Raw genomic sequence first — 22,018 nt, 5'->3', positions numbered from 1 at the left:
AAATTTGTGTTTTTAGTGGTGCTGTTGATTGAAATTACACTTACCTTGGCTTCCTTCTTGTGGATAGAGTAGAGATGACAGTTAGTTCAGTGTTTGGCCCTTCTCCGTTATCACTGCTCTTTACATCAGGATCTTCGTTAACCCTTTGCTCCCCACTGGTTATACAGGTGCAGCAGCAGAGAACATGTTAGGCAGTTTACTGTGCCTGCCAGGTTCAGGGTCAGTGCTTCTTGACCCCTGCACTGGTTCTACCATATCAGAGACAACAAGCGAAGCTTGGAGTGTAGAGGTATTGCCAAGTGACTCAGGTCAGTATGCCGTCATTGTTTGCTTTTTGATTTGCACAGAAGTTTTAAATGTAAGGTATCTTAATTCCTATACTATGTACATTTTGTCAAGTGTGACACAACCATATTACTAAGAATTTCAGATGGACAGTTCGGGCATTTTCTGTCCATCGGGAAAAAATGCAGTTGGATGGCATGGGCTAAGATGGCAGGTGCTTTTTGGCTCTGTGTTCAGGTATTTGTAAGTATTTGTTAGCAACTCACCAGAGTTCTGTGTGTGACACAGGTTGGTATCTCCCACTAACTCATCACAAAATAGGAATAGCAGTACAACTTGAACCCTGAGCGGTTGGATGCGTGGCAAGTGTGCCCAGGTTCATCCCAGGGAGAACTTGACCCTTTAAAAGAGATCTAATTTTGAAATGTACTGAAATTGAGACTCTGGAGTCCTGAGAATTATTTTGTGTAGGATTATTACAAATATATATAAAGTGTTTTGTACTTTCTCTTTTCTCAAATACTGCATTTCTTTTTTTTTTCTGATTATGAAGATAAAACTTTGTTTTCAATTCAATGTCAACTACCAGAATGCAAATTTAAGTAACCGTATATCTGAATTACATTCTATCTGATCTACTGGGCTCAAGAATAATTAAGTGATTCTGATATGTTTTATAATATTAATGCACTCAGACATGCTGACCTTTACATAAGGAGACAGTGGCATTAGCGTACGATCTATTGAGTGTTTGTAGGAGTTATTTTTTAGAAAATGTTTGGTTTAATGTTAAGCTATTCTGTATTCTCTTGTTGAGTTTACTTCTTAACCAACAGCATATTTTATGAGATTAGTGATCTACAGGCAGAGTTTTCACCTTTGCACAACAAACTGGCCTATATTGGAATGAAAATCACAACCTAAGCTTCTTTAACACTCGATCTAACTAACTTTGCTAACTGGCCCAGACTTAGAAATCCGTTTACAGTGATGTCATTCACACTCTGGTAGCTTTCCTCATGTGGGTCACAAGCTGAACCTGCGGCGTGCTAACAGAATCACTCACGTGGCACCCCCTGTCTTCTGTGTAGAGGCCCCGGATCTAAAGCAGGAGGAGCGTCTACAAGAGCTGGAGAGCTGTTCGGGACTAGGTAGCACATCTGATGATACGGATGTCAGGGAGGTCAGTTCCCGCCCCAGCACACCAGGCCTCAGTGTTGTGTCGGGTATGTCGGTCTTGTTTTAAGGAATAAGGATTGCAGGGTGTGGCCCCACCGCTTCGTTTATTAAGTTGATAACAGAGATGTGTTGTATTTAAGAGTTGAGGAATTTCCAGGAAACAGAATTATTTCCGTGGGACCTTAAATCCATGAGAACTTAACATGTGGCTTTCTAGAGCCTGTTGAAGTAATTGGCAAACAGTCTGTGAGTTCCCTCTCTAATTCCATCTGTTCTTAGTGGCCTCTGCTACTGTATTTAGATACCACATGATACTTGCGATTATGTCGTACAAATCAAGGTAAGCATATTTAGGCAGTAGTACAATAAAGGATGTGATAACCAAACATCTCACACGTATAGCACTTGGGACATAAAAATTTTGAGAATATTTACATTTCTCCAAACTTCATATACTTTTTGTGTGGTTATTTTGTTCTTCTTGCTGTTTATTTTTTGCTTTTTTTTTTTTTTTAAGGCATTAGTGCAACCTCTGAGGATATTCCCAATAAGATTGAAGACCTGAGATCTGAGTGCAGCTCTGATTTTGGGGGTAAAGATTCTGTCACTAGTCCAGACATGGATGAAGTAACTCATGGTAAGAAAGGGAAAGGAGAATGACTTAAAAATGATCACATTCACAGGTGAAACTGGCAGCCTTACACTTTTGCTGGTGATAATATCAGTTGATAGAGCACTTCGGGGCATAATTTGGCAGTACATACGTAAGGCCTTGAAAATTCACAAACCAGGGGCGCCTGGGTGGCTCAGTTGGTTAAGCGTCCGATTCTTGGTCTCAGCTCAGGTCTTATTCTCAGGATCGTGAGTTCAGGCCCTGTGTTGGGCTCCACACTGGGCGTGGAGCCTACTTAAAAAAAAAAAAAGAAAATTCACAAACTAAATTTGGTTCAGTTAGTCCACTTTAGGAATTAGTCATCAGGAAGCCATTCCATGTATGCAGAAAGTCTTATGTTCTTCATAACATTTATATTGGCAGAAAATGAGAAACAACCTAAGGGTTGAAAAATAGAATTGCTAAGTGAATTTTGATGCACCGACTCATAATTTATGCAGCTGGGTTTTGTTTTTGTTTTTGTTTTTGTTTTGTGGCTGTTTTTTTAAAATCTTTAAACGTATGAAATAGCTTCAAACTCTAGAAATACTAGAACATAGTATCTCTTGGGAAATTTATCCTCAAGAATTTCATATGTAAGATAATAAAACATTAAAAAAACTACCATAGAGAAAGCACAGGAAAGAAATACCAAAATGCTAGCAGTGGTTTTATGTACTAGGGTTTTAGATACTTTTTCTTTCTTACAAAAAATGTCTTTTGTTCTAAACCAAGATTTCTCATCCTCAACACTATTAACATTTTGGGCCAGGTAGTTCTTTGTTATGGAGACCTGTTCTGTGCATTATAGGATGTTTAGTGACATCTCTGGCCTCTCCCAGGAACACAGCACCCCCTTCTTCCCCTGTGGTTGTGACAACCAAAAATGTCTCCAGATACTGCCAAATGATCCCTTGGGGAACAGATAGCCCCATTTGAGAACCACTGTTCTAAATAAGCAATTTTCAGAGTATAGTCTCCATGGACCACTGAGGACCCTTAAGACCCTTTTGGGGAGTGAGGGGTAATGAGGTCAAAACTGTTTTCATAATAGTAAAAGGTTGTCCTTTTTACTATGTTGACATTTGCACTGATGGTGCATAAGCAAAGGTGGGTGAATTAGCCAGGGTGGGCCTTAGCATGAAGCAAAGCAGTGGCACTGAACAGTTAGCAGTCACTATATTCTCTCGCAGTTAAAAAAGAAATCTTTCATGAAGCAGTAAAAGTTACTTAATTACATCTCAACCCTGAATGACACATCTGTTCAAAATTCTGAAGAAATAGGAAATACTCCTAATGCGTGGTGGTGATGTATCTCAAGGAAAAACACTTAGCTGGTTATTGGAGCTGTGAGCTTAACTAGCTGTTTCTTCTCTTATTTGTTTTTCATGACACACCATTTTTACTTGAAAGAATGACTGACAAACTGTAGTTATTCATATTTGGGTATTTGGCAGGCATTTATTGAAAATTAACAAAGTGAGCTTACCACTTCAAGGAAAACAACCGACAGAGTAGAGTTTGTTGCCAGTGATAAAATTCAGGCTTTCAGATAAAAATGAGAATTTCGGAAAACTTGTATCCACCTTCATGAGCTTGACAGCTTTCTGATATTTAAAGACTTTTCTGATGAGATTGGTGGTTTTTCTGATGAGCATGTGATTTTTTGATATTATATATTGAAATGTGTCAACATGTGGAAGATCTGCATATCTCATTGAACCAGTATTTTCCAGGTGATCAATGCATGATTTTTTTTTTTTTTAAAGATTTTATTTATTTATTTGAGAGAGTGAGAATGAGAGAGAGAGAGAGTACATGAGATGGGGGAGGGTTAGAGGGAGAAGCAGGCTCCTCGCCGAGCAGGGAGCCCGATGCAGGACTCGATCCAGGGACTCCAGGATCATGACCTGAGCCGAAGGCAGTCGCTCAACCAACTGAGCCACCCAGGCGCCCAATCAATGCATGATGTTACAAAAATCATTTAAAGTGGAAGACAGACCAAATAATTTTAATGTAACACAGTAAAAGTTCATTGATTTGGTTTTAGATTCCAAATTATAGCTAACTTTTAAAAAACTACTAATCAAGATTTGGTGTCGTATCGTAGAAGAATGTCCACAATTATCTGAGAAGGCTGTTAAAATATCTTCCCTTTTCCATCTACATGTCTGTTTGAGGCCAGCTTTATATACTTCAGTCAAAATATGTATTGGAACAGATTGAAAGCAGAAGCTCATATGAGAATCCAGCTCTGTTCTATTAAGACTTACATTAAAGGAATTTGTAAAAATGTAAAACAGTGTCAGTTATTTTTTTATTTTGGAAAACAGTTATTTTTCATTTAAAAGGGTTATTTGTATTACCATTTAACAGATATGTTTAAATGAATTAATATATAAATATATATTTGTTTTCATTTTTAATTTATGATATGGTAAGTGTCAGTAGGTATAACCAACATATATAGGCTCTTTGGGGCAATGATTTTTAAGAAGGTAAAAGTGTCCTAAGACCGAAATTTTAGAACTGATATTCTAAGATGTCTTTCATAATAATATACTATTTTTATAATTTTAATAGAGGAAGGTAAATGTATAGAACAAAAGAAAAATCAAAAAGCATAAAATCAAAGTACTGTCATTCATTAACATTAAAGAGTTCAGACTCAAAAAGTTTAGAGTAACCGTTTCTTTTCTTTCTTTCTTTTTTTTGAAAGAGAGCGAGCGAGCCCTGGCAGTGGGTAGGGGGGGTAAGGGGAGAGGCAAAGGGAGAGAGAGAAAATCTTAAGTGGGGCTCAGTCTCACAACCCTGAGATCATGACCTTAGCTGAAATCAAGAGTCAGATGCTTAACTGACTGGGCCACCCAGGCACCTCTAGAGGTTTCTTTTATATATTTGTAAGTTTTAGCCTCTGCATACTTACCTGTTTTAATATTTCTGATTTTGGTTGTGTAGATATATGCTTAGAGGAGTCATTTTTACTCCATAGCTGAGAGTAGTTTGAATCTGTTTTGTGGTGTAATGTAGTATTACTCATTTTTGTTTAGGAGTACTTTTACAAATTGTTATTTGCCGAGATAGGAATTTCAAATTTTACAACTTTTTATTTATATTCCTTCTAGGTAATATTGCCCTTATTTTTTTTTTTAACATATACTGTATTATTTGTTTCAGAGGTACAGATCTGTGATTCAACAGTCTTGCACAATTCACAGCTGTCACCATAGCACATATATTGCCCTTATTTTTTTAAAGATTTTATTGGAGAGAGAGAAAGAGCACAAGCAAGGGTAGCGACAGAGAGAGGGGAGAAGCAGGCTTGACACGGGGCTCCTAGGACCCTGGGATCATGACCTGAGCCAAAGGCAGACACTTAACCGACTGAGCCACCCAAGCACCCCTTCCCTTATTATTATTATTAATATTATTTTTTGCCCTTATTTTTATAGGTGGAAGGAAGGTGAGACTCAGGGCAGTTGTGACATTTTTTTTTTTTTTTAAGATTTTATTTTTTATTTATTTATTTGACAGAGAGAGATAGCGAGAGCAGGAACACAAGCAGGGGGAGTGGGAGAGGGAGAAGCAGGCTCCCCGCCAAGCAGGCAGCCCAATGCGGGGCTCGATCCCAGGACCCTGGGATCACGTCCTGAGCCGAAGGCAGATGCTTAATGACTGAGCCACCCAGGTGCCCCCAGCTGTGACATTCTGAAAATTTTGATGATTTACATCTTTTGGCTCTACTCCTTGCATTAACTATAATGCAATTTGGCCATTAAAAGTAATTAACATGCGGTTGCTATACCACTTAAATGTAGATAAAAACATACCATGAATTTGAAGTAATCAGATTATGATATTTATTAGATTCTCTTTTTTTCTGATACGCCCCTCAAGTTGTATTGATCAGAAAAGGAAAACTGGGGTGCCTGGATGGCTCAGTCGGTTGAGCGTCAGACTCTTGATTTCAGTGTGGGTCATGATCTCAGGGTCAGGAGATCAAGCCCTGTATGGGCTTGTGCTGGGTACGGAGTCTGTTAGGGATTCTCTCTCTCTCCCTCTGCCCCTTCCCCCATGTGTGCACTCTCTCTCAAATATGAATCAAATAATAAATCTTTAAAAGAAAAGGAATACTGTGGAAGAATGCTAGAACCTTTTTCACTGTGTAGAAACTCTTACTGAGTGATGAGTTCTGACTGGTCTTACAGTTTGCCCATTTGTTTTAGGCGCCCACCAACTGACCTCTCCTCCTTCTCAGTCAGAGTCTCTACTTGCCATGTTTGATCCACTGTCTTCACATGAAGGTAAAGTAGTCAAATGAGCTTTTTGACTTAACCCTGGGCAGACGAACAGAACCAAAACCCTATGTTGATGCCTTTGTTGGATCAGTTGTATCTCAGTTGCAAACTTTTTTTTCCCTGTGTTCCAGGGGCGTCTGCAGTGGTAAGGCCAAAGGTTCACTATGCCAGGCCATCGCATCCACCACCAGATCCCCCAATCCTGGAAGGAGCTGTGGGAGGAAATGAGGCCAGGTTGCCAAACTTTGGTTCCCATGTTTTGACTCCAGCTGAAATGGAGGCATTCAAGCAAAGGCATTCTTACCCTGAGAGATTAGTTCGCAGCAGGAGCTCTGATATAGTATCATCTGTCCGGCGACCTATGAGTGACCCCAGCTGGAACCGTCGTCCAGGGATTGAAGAGCGAGAACTCCCTCCAGCCGCAGCCATTGGTGCTACTTCTTTGGTGGCTGCACCTCATTCATCATCTTCCTCCCCGAGTAAGGACTCCTCAAGAGGAGAGGTATGGGACACAGGCCATCTAGAAGAATTTTGCTAATTGTGGTCAGCTTTAGTGTTCTGTCCGCTTGTTTCTCTTGATATGTGCAATTAACATGGTATATATACATCTTGAGAGTGAAGATGGACAGCGGTCATGATTAAAGATGATCTGTCAGTCTAGTTTGTCCACAGTGTAACCCATGGGAAACCTGTACTATTCTGGTTTTGTAGTCATGTATTTTGCATTTTTATGACACTCTGAACTTTCCTCCAAGCAATTTTGTATCTCATTTCATTTAAACCTCACAGTTTCCTTCCGAGATGAGAAATTAAATGATTTGTCTAAGGTCACTTGATAGGCTGGTAAAGGAACTATAGTCTCAGCTCTTTGACATGTCATTTTAATAACTCAATTTAATTGGCAATCAAAACATGAACTTTGAAGTTGTTTGCATCTGGGTTTGAGTCCCAACTATGCCACACGCAGGCTATATAACTTTGGGGAAGATAGGGAGATAACCTTTTTTAGCCCCTTATTTCTCATCTATAAAAAGGGCTTAATAGTAGTATTTATCTCCTAAGGCTACTGTGAGGTTTAAATGCCAAAATATGTATCCTTAACACTTGGTATTTGGCACACAGTCCATACTCAGTTTTATTATTACTACTCCTGTGTTATCTCCATTACCCCTCTAGACTTCATGTGCATTGCGCTTACTCCTTCCAAAAGTATTTATTGAGTGCCTTACTCTGTGCTAGGCTCTGTATTAAGGTTTTTGTTTACTAACAGTAATGAGATAGTGCCTGCCCTCAAGCAGATCATAGTCTGGTGCTTAAAAGGTATACTTCCATGTTTCAGAAGTTGCCTGTACAGCAATAAGAACAGTTTTGCTTTTAAGACAAACAAGAGTGGTTTTTGTATTTCACAGACAAACTGAAATCCTTTTCCTAGTAATTTATCCTGCTGTCCAACTCCAAATAAAGCATCAAACTTTTTCTACAGACTGAAGAACGCAAAGATAGCGATGATGAGAAATCAGACAGGAACAGACCTTGGTGGAGAAAACGTTTTGTTTCTGCCATGCCTAAAGGTAATTTTATAAAATATTAGAATTATATTAGCAACAAGAAGCAAAGCCCCCAGATCTCTTTCAGAGAGCCAGTATGTCAGCTCCTCTGTGTGGCTTGCTGGGCCTAAGTTTCTAGCCGTTTGGAGGGTATAGAAAATGGTTTCACTCAGGTGAATGCTAAAGGCAGACTTTTAGAAATGATAGTTCTTGTTCTTTGCAGGAAGTGGTAGTGGTTTCATAAGTGGAAGTCAGGCAGGTCACGGTTGTTTAAATATCATATGCCATCAGGGTTAAACGTGGGACTGTTAACATATATATTGTTAATAATTATTGCAGGAAAAAGGGATGATATTGGTAATTAAACATTGAAAATGCATCCTTTACATTCCTGGAGTAAACTTAAGCTTTTTATGTTTATGTTTGTTGAGACTGTTTATATCCTGAATATTAGTGAGTGTTTATTTTGGAAGGCAGTTGTATAAAATTGTTTTTTTTGTTTTTTTTTTTTGGTGACTAGCCTGGCATTGTAGCAGTAAATATTGAGATTTGAGTTGGCAGAAGTGTCTCTTCCTGCAAGGAGAGATCATCCAGGGTTAAGGCTAGGGACGTCTTCCGAAGTCCTCTTCTCGGCACCGTGGCGCTCAGGAGCTGAGGAGCTCTGCTTTCAGCTGTACTCAAGCCTCCTTGATGAGGACAGATTGAGGCTCAGAGCTTTGAATGTGTTGTTTTCGAGCAAAGGTTAAGAGGCAGTGGTTTTGATTTAGTCCCAACAGATTCGGGTTAAATCATTCTTCCTGTGACAGATGACCCCAAAGCAGATCCTGAAAGCTTCTTTAAGAACCTTCAACACTGTTTTAAGAATGATTATCCATGGACACTCAGGATATATTAGCTTTTAAACTTTTCACCTTCCTTCCACTTAGAAATGTTGGCCCACCAGTTAATACTCCAAAATGACTGCTGTCTTCCGAGTAGTGCAGTATGTTATGTGTCACGCTACTGACTTTATTTAATTTCCAGCTCCTATACCATTTAGAAAGAAAGAAAAACAAGAAAAAGACAAAGATGATGTGGGGCCTGACAGATTCTCAACACTCACAGGTTTGTAGACCGTGGACTTCCTGGCTCCTTCATTCCCAGAGCACATATTTCATAGCACTGTTTCCTGGGCGTCATAAGCGCTGCCTTTTTAGAAGAGTGTGTCTGTGTGTGTGCAGTGGGGAGTGTGTTCTTCATAGTTCTGTGGCTTCCAGGCCGTGGCCGCAGTGAACCTCAGTGTGCTCTTCCTGCAGACTGCCACCGCCATCCTCATCCTCATTATCATAACTTCTGTGTATGATGAGGCCGCTGAGGCTGAGCCTCTAGGCACAGCCCTACAACGCGACATCCCAGGGGGACGATGCCACATGGGGCCTTTTAGGAAAGTGTGGTGTGATGGTTGTAGTGCGATGCATGCCACATCTTTGGATCACTGATCAAATAGCTTTCTCTAACGTTGATCATAGAATTCTAAATTTATTCCCATCTGTAGTTCTTGATTATTCAGGATCACAGTGAAATTCTGTTCTACCTAATCATTTCCTTTTTTTGTGATAAAGTGTTCCAACAGTATCATAAATTTATAAACTTTACTAATTTTTTACAGCTTGAATCATTTTAACATTGCTATCTGACCCAAGGAAAATACAACTGGGGATTGGATTCTTACCTTATTCAGCATTTGTGTTTTTGCAGCTTCTGTTTGGCACATTATGATTGAGCACCCTTAAAGGAATGAGTTCGAGAAGTAGTGCTAATGACCCCACCTTGAGTTTGATAGCTTTGTACTGTTCCTGATGGCTGTAGAGCATCTAGACCAGAAATTAATTTCTCACCTCTTTTTTTCTTATCTTGATTTTCAACTATGTTATCCTACTAAATTAAAATGAAGATTTTTATTAAAAAATGGTATAGGTTTTCAAAGAACATTCTCCTCAAGTAGCTCAGCGTAGTACAGGTAGAATCCCATTTTAATGCATGTCATTCTGGTATCTGGTTCCATGTATTTGGATGTATTTCCATGGTCTCTAGCATACATCCCTGCTTTATCTGGTGCAGTGACTGTCCTGGAATGAAGGGTTTTGAAGATCAGGAGCTATGTGTCCAGGCCAAGGTTCTCTGCTGAGAGCCATCAGGCCTGTCTTACTCAGTCAGCAAATACTTGTTGAACATCTGACTCATGCCAGGCACTGTGCTAAGTGTTGTGGTTATTCAGTCAAATCACAGGAGCCTACAGTCTGATTGAGAAGAGTTGGAAACATATTAATGTTTTCTTACCATGTTCTTGGTGTTAGACCACCACCAGTGTTTATGGAATGAAATACTCTTAATGAAATCTAATGTTTTTAAAATGTTGAATTAATAACTGGAGAAGTTATAAATTATTTTTTGCTTGTGTCTTTGGGCAAACGTTTTCCTTGGTTCTTGGTGCCTAATCTAGAAGCTAAGTAAAGTTAAGTGTTTTTTTTTTTTTTTTTTTATAAGGTATTTCATTTTCTTTGTGTTTGATTCAAGCAATTTAGTTTTCCTACTAGTGCAGAAATTTCTGCCCGGTCCTAATTAATGACCTGTTGAAAATTATCATTAAATCAGCTTTTAAATGATATGAAAGGAAATTTCTTAACAGTCTGTCCATAATGCAGTCACCCTAACTATCCTTTTTTTTTTTTCATGTTCTTTCCCAATCTTTCCATATTTGTACATGGCTTTTTCATGATTGAATAGAGTATTGTGTAACTTTGTATTCTTCTTTTACTACATGTTATTTCATAAACCCTCTCCAGTTTCTAATAGACATGGTTGGTTTTAATAATTTGTATTGGCTCGCAGATAATCTGTCATATGATTTTATAGCATTGTGAATGTTCTCCTGCTTTTGGATACTTGAATTGTATCCAGTTTTTTACAGTGAAAATATTGCTCACAGCTTCGTATATGTAGTATATTTTGTTTGTTTTCATTACTTTCCTGGGATAAAGTTCTTAATGGCATAGAAATAAAGGTTATAAGCGACATATGGCTTTCCCTATGGTTAGCCAAATTTTATTGGTCCTTTTTCAGAACACTCAACAGCACTCAAAACCAATAGCAAAAAAGTACTTCCCCTCTAAAGAAAGATTTTGTAATGATAAAAGGTTTATCAGTTTACATTTTGAAGAAGATCAGATTTTATTAGGATTCTCTTCTCATGCATTCAAATACCATTAAAGCAGAAAGATTAAATTAGTTTGGAAACCCTCTTACTCTACAGTTTACTGCAATTTTACAGAGACAGGGGATACTAAATTTTTTTGCCCATGGAAACAGAAGAGCCCATGAGCATACTACCGAACCTCTCTGTACCTGATTTCCTCGTCCATAAAACGGAGGTGGTAACAGTACCTCCTGTAGGGTTGTTGTGATAATTAATTGAGATCGTTCATATAAGGTGCTTAGCACAGTTCCTGGCACGTGGTAAGTGCTCAATAAATGTTACTGCTATTATTATTAGCTGCTGTCAACACACACACACATATAAAATCTAGTGCTTTTTATGTGTTTTTAGACTTTTTGAAAAATGGGATTCTACCAGAATGTGGACATTTATGGTTACCTCCTTGGTCTAGATCTACCTCAGGAGTTTGCATTTCACTAGAGAACTTGATTTTGTCCCATAGATCTGTAGCAGTTCTTTGCCTTGATGACTGTGTCATCTTAGACTTCAGGAACACATTGTGATGCACTGATTTTGCTGACAGGATGATGGTCCTGACAGTAAACAGTGCTACGTCTGTGATGGTGATAACAGCTTTTTCTCCGTGTACCCTGGCTACAATTCCAGCACTTTCCAGCAGTGGCTAGAGTCTCTCGGAGGGCCTCTGACACCATTGCAGGCACCAGAGTGCACTCTTCCAGCAGCTGCACTGTCGTGGTGATTCAGGAAGACAGAATATTGATACCTGAAGTTTTCAGATGTGGAGCAGAGAGTCATACAGGAAGAGTGGAGGAAGGCATTTTTTACTATTTAAAAGGGTTTAATTCTAAATTTGATACTTTTCCCCCTCCTTCAGCATGGAGATGTCTGAATACATGAATCTGCATATAAAGATGCACTGTTGGAAGTTCTGTTAGCGTGAACTGCTAATAACAGTAACTTGAGTGGAAGCGCTTTAGAAACCCATCATCCATGTAGTTTGCACTGAACTTCCCGACACTGTCATGCAGAATTTTGGCAGTGATGAGAAAATGGAGCCAGTCCTCCCAATTTCGTGCTTGGGCAAGGCTCTCAGACCGAGAAATGGGATGAGCAGGCAGCTGCATGGTGCCTCTTAACATTGAGATATGTGCTCTTTTTAAGTCTTACCTCCTAATCCGCCTTTGGGATTATGCTACTGGTATCATACTAACATCAGAATTGCTACAAACCAAGGGGAGCTAACTCTCTACTCTCCTTTCCCCTGCAGATGATCCCAGCCCTAGACTCAGTGCACAAGCTCAGGTCGCTGAGGATATTCTGGACAAATACAGGAATGCCATTAAGCGAACCAGCCCCAGTGAAGGAGCAATGGCAAACTATGAAAGTACAGGTGATCATCATGATAAAGATTTGAATACAGTTGACCCTGCACAACGTGTGGGGTGTGGGGGTGTGTGTGGGGTGGGTGGGTAGGAACACCAACATCCCACATAGTTAAAAATTTATATGTGACTTTTGACTCCCCCAAAACGACTGATAGCCTCCTGTTGACTGGCAGCCTTAACAACATAGTCAATTAAGCATATTTTGCATGTTTATGTATTATATACTGTATTCTTACAGTAAAGTAAGCTAGAGAAAAGACAATATTCTTAAGAAAATCATGAGAGAATACATTCACAGCACTGTATGTATGTACTGAAAAAAAAATGCACATGGGAGTGCCTGGTTGGCTCAGTCAGAAGAGCATGTGATTCTTGATCTTGGGGTTGTGAGTTCGAGCCCCACACTGAGTGTAGAAATTACTTAAAAATTAAAAAAAAAATCCATGTATAAGTGGACCCATGCATTTCAAACCTGTGTTGTTCATGGGTCAAGTGTTCTAACTTTGGTATCACAGTGAAAAGTGATCTCAATAAAAAGTAACTTTTTTTTTTTTTTTAGAGATTTTATTTATTTATTTGAGAGAGAGAGAAAGAGAGAGCACCTGAGAGGGGGGAGGGTCAGAGGGAGAAGCAGACTCGCTGCTGAGCAGGGAGCCCAATGCAGGACTCGATCCCGGGACTCCAGGATCATGACCTGAGCTGAAGGCAGTTGCTTAACCAACTGAGCCACCCAAGTGCCCCTAAAAAGTAGCTTTTTAATAGCTATTTTGAATAGCTGTCAGAAAAATATGGTATAATCCCTAAGATATAAAGTAAGAGGAAAGAAATGTATATAAAAGCATAAATTACATACTGCATGTGTTTGTGCTTGTGTGGTGCACAGAGTGTCCCTGGAAGAATCTGACTGGTAATGTGAGATGGCTCAGGGAGAAATCATAGGGAGCATAAGGGGAAGCCAAAGTAGAGGCGGATTTCCCATACTTACTATTTTGAGAAGTTTCAAAGGACAGAAGAGTTGAATAGTACAGTGAAGGTCCATATTCTTTCTACCTGGACTTTATCAGTTAACATTTTGCCGCATTTTCTCTCTGTATATTTTTTCCTTTTTTTCCCTGAAGCATTTGAAATTATCTCCTAATAAAGATAGTTGTCCTACGTAAGCACAGTATCTTTATTATAGTATGAGTTTTTATTCCTTTTGATTTTATATATGAATGTATTCTCTAAATTGGTTAACTGAAAACATAAAACCAGCTGCAGGAGCCACAGATCTGTCCCAGCTCATCCTTGGGCAGTGGGAAAAGCTCTAGTAAAGAGCCCTGGAGAGCTGAGGGCAGGGTTCACCTTAGCCACCAGGTAGCTGAGGGCTGTCCAGCAAGCCACTTTCTGCTTGGGCAGGATTCCATGACTATAACATGAGGGTGTTATGTAAGATGATTTTTGAGACCCTTCTTAGTTCTGTGGTTCAGCAGTTCTGATTAAAGGCAATGAAAGTCTGTGACTTAACAGATAATGCTTCAGTGCTTCATTGAACAACTCTGTAAAGTACAGTGCTAATTTATGGTCGAGTAGCTCGAATACCTCCTTGTGCTAGATGCTTCCAGGTTAACCTGCTTTTATCCTCTCTTGGGTGGGTTTGTGCAGAGGTCATGGGTGATGGTGAGAGTGCACATGACTCTCCTCGAGAGGAAACGCTGCAGAACATCTCGGCCGATGATCTCCCGGACTCTGCGAGCCAGGCGGCCCACCCTCAGGATTCTGCTTTCTCGTACAGGTATTTCTTTGATAGGATTTCAGATTTGTGGGTTTGGACTTTTCATCATCACTGCAGTTGCTTCAAGTCAAATGATTCATTGAGCCACCGAGTAAATGTATAGAGCAGAGAGATAAGAACGAAATGCTATTTCCTGAAAAGACTGCTTCGTTGTGGATGCCATATATCAAAGGCTTTAATTCAGGGGTGAAAAACCAACCACATGTGCTCACAGGGGCCACGTCAGTCCTTTAAATGACACAAGTGGCAGTCCCTTTGCCCACACCAAGCTCCCCGGCCACGTGGGAAATGCTGGGGGAGACTGAACGGATGGCAGGGTCGGCTGCAGTTTCAAGCAGTAGAGCAATCGGAAGGGCTTCTTGTCAAGTGGTGAGCTCGTCCTGTGGCAGGATCAGCCTTTCTCAAGAGATGTGGTGGAGGGCATTCTTGGTTTGCGTGTTGAGATGGTTCTGGTAACTTCCGTCTGACCCTGCTGACCCTGGCATAATGCCCCTTTCTCATTCTCATAATGTTCGTTGTGAGACTCAGTATATGTTGCAGGGTCCAAAGGACTTGTTGTTTGACTGATTCTGGTGACTTTACAGAATGATCCTGCCCAGAGCATTTTTATAGCCTTGTTCCTTGGGTAACTAGAAAGCCTGTTCCTTTAAGTAAGGTGTCAATAAATTAAAAATTATCTTTTCTTTATGACTGCTTGAAACATTTGAGTCCTGAGGTAGCATATTAATTTATATAGTGAGTGTTCATAAACTGTGACCGTATCTGCATAAAGAAATTACTGTACTTTTGGGGTGTGTGGGTGGGTCAGTCGGTTGGGTGGCTGCCTTCGGCTTGGGTTGTGATCCCGTGGTCCTGGGATCGAGCCCCGCATCGGGCTCCCTGCTCGGCAGGGGAGTCTGCTTCTCCCTCTCCCTCTGCCCTTCCCTCCACTTGTGCTCTCTCTCTCTCCCTCTCTCTCTCCAATAAATAAAATCTTAAAAAAAAAAAAGAAATTAATGTACTTTTGACTCATTCTTCAGAGATGCAAAAAAGAAACTGAGGCTCGCTCTTTGCTCTGCGGATTCTGTTGCTTTCCCAGTGCTAACCCATTCAACAAGGAATGGTCTACCGGACCACACAGACCCAGAGGGTAAGTTTTTCCTGTATTTATGGGTTGAACCATGTGAAACTGCTCGTACACACCTGTGTAAGCTATGTAGCAATTCCATATGTTTCCATTAGTATATTTGTATTAGCACCAGGTAAGGGCACTTTGATTCCTGATGCTTCATTAAAGTGAGTGGCAGTGCAGCTTAATTCTGCTGATCCGTGGTTGAGCAGAACTGACATCCCAAAGGCTGAGGGATGGCATGCAGAGGAAATTCTCGACAATAACAGAATTCTCTCTCTCTCTCTCTTTTTTCTTTTTGTTTAGACAATGAAATTGTATGCTTCTTAAAAGTTCAAATAGCTGAAGCAATTAATTTACAAGATAAGAACTTAATGGCTCAGCTTCAAGAAACAATGCGTTGCGTGTGCCGCTTTGATAACAGAACTTGCAGGAAACTGCTGGCCTCTATTGCCGAGGACTACAGGTATTTACCCCAGCCTCCTGCACCTGTCACCCGGCGTCAAGGATCTTCTTCCCTGTCTTGATTTCACAAGTGAATCTAGGCTTACTGCAACATGCTGGGCTGTGTTTATCTGGATGTAGATTTCCAAGGAACACATTTGGATATTTATCTGGAAATGTAGTTGTAAATGAGCAGCTCTCACTAACAGAGAGGTGCACTGTCCTTCAGCTTTGCACTGAAGCAGTGTTAGCAGAGGTGAGGCCAGGATAACTAGGATATCCTATCCTACTCCTTTTCTTGGGGGTGGCCAGAAAAACGACTTCCCTGCAACAGGGAAGCAGGCGTAGGCCTAAAAATTGCTGCCCTCCGTCTGCTGCCGCCCTTTGCTAACAGTTCAGGAGAAGAGCGTCAGGGAGAGTCTTGGGAGATGACCAGGCCCCCAGGCTTAGGGGATGGGCGCTCTAAGGATTGTTACAATTAGACTATAAGCAGATAATCGCTGATATGTTTAATGATCTAGTGGTATATTAACCTGTATTTTGTTGTTTTAGTCTTCTGTAGCAATCAGTTTCCTGTGAGGTGTGAGGTCTTACAGCATGGAGACCATGGGCCAATATAAAATAGATCAAGGATGCCTAGGGACTTAGTAACATGTAGTGAGTTAGGTAGCTAAGTGGTCAGCCCAGTAGGTGTTATTCTTCACCAACACGAGCTGGCAGCATGATTAGTCCTCAAGACAGTTGTCTGCAGCCTGACATGGTTAATTCATAAAACCAAAGGTCATATTTTTTTAAAAGAAAAATAAGGACTCTTCGTCTCCAAGAAAGTGTGCACTGTGTGTATGTGATGTCCTGCAAAGTCTATTTCCTTTTAGGAAAAGGGCGCCCTATATTGCTTATCTCACTCGCTGTCGGCAAGGGCTGCAGACCACGCAGGCCCACCTGGAGAGGCTACTGCAGAGGGTGTTGCGGGACAAAGAGGTGGCCAATCGATACTTCACCACTGTCTGTGTGAGGTTGCTGCTTGAGAGCAAAGAAAAGAAGATCAGGGAGTTCATTCACGGTAACTAAAGACCTTTAGATTAAGCATCTCTTCAGCCATGTGTTAGTGGGGAGATTCAGAAATTTTTGTACCGCTGGTGTGAGTAGTTGCATGTCTAAGAGTAGGTGTTTTATGGATTCTTAATCATTAAACCTTGATGTCGAACCAGTAAATTTCATTTTTATCATGGATCGAATAGGTGTAGTTTATACAAAATTGGGAAAATTGGTTAAAGTTTTGGGTTCACAAAATTCTTCTCATACTTAAAAATAAAGCATATCATTAAAATTTTTTTAATTTTTATTTTTTAATATTTATTTTTAAAATTCCATTACGATTGATGTACAGTGTCATACCAGTTTTAGGTGTACAGTATAGTGATTCAATACATTAGTCAAAGTATGTCATTTTTATAACAAACCCCTTGCTCTTAAACTTTTGCATATTTCTTACCTTTCTCCCGATTTTAATGATTTGGCCACATACTCTCCTAAAATAAACCATACCCAGATACTTTTGGCTTTAAGTGCATAATTATGTCTGCATAGCTAGTTATTAAAATGATTTCTATAATTTCCTTTTTAAAATTATTCAGATAGTGTATTTAAAAAATTATTATTTTGCATTGGAGACTTTCAGCAACTCACAGCAGCTGATGATAAAACTGCTCAGGTAGAAGATTTTCTGCAGTTCCTTTATGGTGCGATGGCCCAGGATGTCATATGGCAGAATGCGAGTGAAGAGCAGCTTCAGGACGCTCAGCTGGCCATCGAACGGAGTGTGATGAATCGGATTTTCAAGCTTGCTTTCTACCCTAACCAGGATGGGGACATACTTCGTGACCAGTGAGCACTCCCATGTTTACTGCGCCCGGGTTGGCCACGTAGGGGTCCATCAGCCAGTCCCTTGTTTCACACCAGCTGTGCTGAGACTTAGTAGGTGACGGTGAAGGCAGCGCGTGTTACCGTTTTTCACCCGTCTGATTCCGAGATCAGAAAGAAGGATAACTGTCTGTTTTCAGGGCAGTGGGAATGAGGCCGGAGGGTGTCTCAGTTGCTGTGGCCTTTTTGGAGGGCACCGCTGCTCTTCTGAACCAGCTGTTCTCCCCTCCTTTCTCTTCCTTCAGATCTTGACTGCAGCACTGCCTCCCTGACCTTTCCGGCTGGGTCCTGTCCCTGGCAGGGCTCTCCTGGGCCTGTGTACCTTTTGTTAGCACTTGCCCTCCTTGTGCTTTGACATTCCTCCGCCTGGTGCTACTGACATTTTGGGCCCGATAGTTTTTTGGTGTGGGAGGCTGCTGTGTGCCTTGTGGGATGTTTAGTGGCATCCCTGGTCTGTACAGTCTAGCTGCCGGTAGTGCCCCCTGCTGTGAGAACCGGAATGTCTCCGGGCACTGCCGAATGCCCCTCAGGGGGCAGAATCACCCCCTTCGTGATCACTGCTGTGTGTGGTCGTCTGGTGAGCGCTGCTCTCCTTCACTGGGTCATCGGCCCCACGAGAGCAGGAACATCGTGCTTTTTATTCACCACTCTACCCCAGCATCAAGCACAGTGCTTGACTTCCATATGCTCATTATCTGTTTAGTAGGAATGAAAAGCTCTACGTTTGGGTATCAAAAAATATCTGGAAATGTATGGTGTGTGAGTTATGTCTCAATAAAGCTGATTTTAAAAAATAATCCTAAAAAAAAAATGAATCCTGAAAAAAAAAATACCTGGAGTGGTAACAGAGGTTATATTTTGAGTAATGAGAATAGGGATGATTTCATGTTTTCATGTTTCCTTTTTTGCATTTTCTTGAGCACTGCTTTCCAACCCTGTTTCTGCCCCGAGCATGCTGAGGTGGCTTCCGTGTCCCCAGCAGTAACACTGGCTTCCTGTGCCAGTGGCTGTCAAGGGGTCCATGTGGTAGGATCTCGGGGTGACTCATGAGTGGTTTATAGAAGGATTCTTTCATGGAAATGCCAAGATCTTGCGTGTATGTTCAGTGAATGGGTTAGGATTGTTCCAGCCTGCCTCTCCCACTGGTTCATAACTCTCAGAGATCTACCCAGGCTTCTGTACTTAATTTGCCAAATGGGACCTCTTTTCTCTCCAGAGACCAGTTTTTGGCTTCCAGAATGGGATAAGGAGTTAGGGACATTCAAACTATTTACCTCAAAGAGTAGCTTTGAAGCAGATTATTCCTACCCACTCCTCCATGGCATTTCTGCAGGTGTTACAGAGTGGACAGTTAACATGGTGTTCTGGAAAGAACAGTAGAAACCAAGAAAGTTGGGTGTAGCCCTTGCTACTAATCCCTGTGTGACCTTAGGCAAATCCTTCACCTTTTTAAGCCTGATTATTTTCATCTATGAAATGAGAGAGAGTTTGAGTGTTCTCAAGAGCCCTTCTCTATCTAAACTTCTGTGATCTTTGGTTTCTGGCTTTTGATCCCTATACTTCCTCTGTGCTTTGTACTAATTAGTGTGTCCAGGTGGCTTCTGGGCTAGGGCTCCTCTCCTTTGTCCCTTGGAATGTGCTGTCCTCCGCTAGGAAGGAAGGACTTCCCTACTCTCCTTGTCTCCCCTCAGCTCACTTAGCATTTCTAAGCAGATCCTAAGTGTGAGACTTTTTTTGACAGGACAGAATACCTATAGCTAAGAGATACTCTCAACTGTAATTGTAATCTGTATCTCAAATTAAGTTTAAATGTTTTGAAAAAATCAATTATGACTCTTTGTGTACCTTATCTGGAATATGTATTTACATATGTGTTTTGGGGGGTTTGCAGGGTTCTTCATGAACATATTCAGAGATTGTCTAAAGTAGTGACTGCAAATCACAGAGCTCTTCAGATACCGGAGGTAATGCAAGTGTATATGGCATGGGCGGTACCCGTAGTTGCTCCGTGTTCCATGTGCATGGAGACAGAACATCATGAATTATAAAGCACGACTCGCATTAGCTGCAATTCCAACTGTAAAGTTCTCGAAGGCCCTGGGATTAAAAGTGCCTGGCATGGAGCAGCACCTCAGTGGGGAGATGAGGAGGAGGAGGCTGCACTGAGGGCCCTGAAGCCACCCCGCCTCCCGCCGCCGTGCTCCCCATGGAGGTGTTTTGTTTGTCTGTTTTAGAGAGAGACTGTGATGAAGGGGATCCGAGGGAGAGAGAGAATCTTAAGCAGGCTTCGGACGCAGGGCTGTGTCTCACAACCCTGAGATCATGACCTGAGCCGGAATCAAGAGTCGGTCACTTAACCAACCGAGCCACCCAGGCGCCCCCTCCATAGGTGTTTTTATTGTCCTGTTTCTGCAGAAAAGTCCCGTTTGAATAAGGAATCTGGTGACACTCCACAGAGTGTGACTACTGTTATTCCAGGGGAGGAAATGAAATCCGAATGTGATGTCAAAATTACCTTTTAGTGTCATACAGTTTTACAAAATGATAGGAAAATTTCTGGTATTTGAGCTTTCTGGTTGTTTTATTAAAGTCCCCACTAATGAAATACTAGGATTAGCATGAGTTTTTAAATTATCTTTTGCCTTTTTGAATCTGTTCTTTCTAGAGCTACTGCAACAAATGTACGTATTTTTAAATTTTTTTCTTTCAGAAGTAGCTTGTTTGTGTTTTTAGAATCAGCTACTACATGTAGAGAAGTTTCATTCTAGCTACTTAAAGAGAAGTATTTGAAACTTTTTGAATTCTAGGTTGGGTGTTATTGTATGCCCTTTTCTCCATTAATGGATATCTGGGTTGCCTTATTCGAAAATGTAAAGCAAATTATTTAAAAGTTTAAAAATTAAGCTTCAGTCTTAGTGAGAGGGGAAGGAACAGCAACCTGGCTTTACTGAAGAAAGGAAAAGGCACCAAGCTTGCCCTTCTGCTTCCTGACACGGAGGTTGCTGTGGTTGCTGTGGTTAGATTCAAGATCTGTCTGTCTGTCTCTGGTCTCACTTAGGTTTATCTTCGGGAGGCCCCATGGCCATCTGCACAGTCGGAAATCAGGACAATAAGTGCTTACAAGACCCCCCGGGACAAAGTGCAGTGCATTTTGCGAATGTGCTCCACCATCATGAACCTCCTGAGCCTGGCCAATGAGGACTCCGTCCCCGGAGCAGATGACTTTGTCCCTGTTTTGGTATTTGTGTTGATAAAGGTGGGCCCCTCACTATTATTAATGAAGAGAGTTTATTTGGCATTTCTAAGCAGGGTGGTGCAGGTCTTCCCATGCTCCAGAGACCTCAGCTCTTCCCAGTCTCAAGCTCTGTGTTACCCAGAAAGAAAGTGTCTAATGTGAAGTTTGATTCTGTCCAGAAGTTACAGTTTTCAAAAGAAAGAATAGGAGGACCAGATTGCTAGCTGAACATTTCCAGCTGTTATGTGCCTGAGGTTCTTGGTTGGGGCTTGGTTGTAATTACTGAGTGAATGAATGAAGGAATGAATGAGGGCAAGTTCTTTTTGTTGTGCTTTTCCCATCTTCTTCCACATTGAATTCTTCATAATACTTGTCACATGAGCTATCAAATCTCCCAAATACCTCTCTTCTCTTTTAGCCTCTTATTTTGTAATTGTGCCATATTATTTATTTTATTTTATTTTATTTTTAAAGATTTTATTTATTTGACAGAGACAGAGATAGTGAGAGCAGGAGCACAAGCAGGGGGAGTGGGAGAGGGAGAAGCAGGCCTCCCGCGGAGCAGGATCATGACCTGAGCCGAAGGCAGACGCTTAACCGACTGAGCCACCCAGGCGCCTGTGCCATATTATTTTAAAACGTACTGACATCTCTCTCTCTTTTTTTAAGATTTATTTTATTTATTTGGGGGGGGTGGAGGGAGGGGCAGAGGGAGAGGATCTCAAGCAGTCTCTGCACTGAGCACAGAGCCTGACATGGGGCTCGATCTCACAACCCTGAGACCATGACCTGAGCCAAAATCAAGAGTTGGACACTCAACTGATAGAGCCGCCCAGGCCCCCGTATTTGTGGTATTTCTGCAGTCTGAACTCTCAGCTCAGTCAGCGACCCATAGGATCAGTGTGCGGTCAGCCTTCGTAACTCCTGCTGCTGGCCTCACTCTCCTCTCTCGCACATGTGGTGTGACTAGT

The 22,018-nt window shown here is 41.2% G+C and overlaps 1 protein-coding gene across 7 annotated transcripts in view; it reads left to right on the top strand.

Annotated features, from left to right (window-relative positions):
* GAPVD1 (GTPase activating protein and VPS9 domains 1) overlaps positions 1-22,018 on the top strand; it is an 80,097-nt gene that overhangs the window by 52,464 nt on the left and 5,615 nt on the right. For 3 of the 7 annotated variants that reach the window (XM_035015812.1, XM_035015813.1, XM_035015811.1), the window contains 15 exons: positions 168-308; positions 1,377-1,511; positions 1,982-2,101; positions 6,343-6,420; positions 6,546-6,916; positions 7,898-7,985; positions 8,985-9,065; positions 12,446-12,568; positions 14,208-14,337; positions 15,357-15,466; positions 15,752-15,911; positions 16,765-16,952; positions 17,563-17,776; positions 19,704-19,776; positions 20,871-21,068. In XM_035015812.1, coding sequence (XP_034871703.1) covers positions 168-308; positions 1,377-1,511; positions 1,982-2,101; positions 6,343-6,420; positions 6,546-6,916; positions 7,898-7,985; positions 8,985-9,065; positions 12,446-12,568; positions 14,208-14,337; positions 15,357-15,466; positions 15,752-15,911; positions 16,765-16,952; positions 17,563-17,776; positions 19,704-19,776; positions 20,871-21,068 — 2,210 coding nt within the window. Of the gene's footprint in view, positions 1-167; positions 309-1,376; positions 1,512-1,981; positions 2,102-6,342; positions 6,421-6,545; positions 6,917-7,897; positions 7,986-8,984; positions 9,550-12,445; positions 12,569-14,207; positions 14,338-15,356; positions 15,467-15,751; positions 15,912-16,764; positions 16,953-17,562; positions 17,777-19,703; positions 19,777-20,870; positions 21,069-22,018 lie in introns of those variants that run through there. The other 4 variants (XM_035015814.1, XM_035015815.1, XM_035015816.1 and 1 more) reach the window with 3 other exon arrangements.

Source organism: Mirounga leonina, unplaced genomic scaffold (genome assembly GCF_011800145.1).
Source record: "Mirounga leonina isolate KUSES-001 unplaced genomic scaffold, KU_Mleo_1.0 Mir_170, whole genome shotgun sequence".
In the NCBI taxonomy this organism is placed as follows: domain Eukaryota; kingdom Metazoa; phylum Chordata; class Mammalia; order Carnivora; family Phocidae; genus Mirounga; species Mirounga leonina.
The sequence above is the reverse complement of the archived record's forward strand: the minus strand, read 5'-3'. Positions and strand labels throughout refer to the sequence as shown.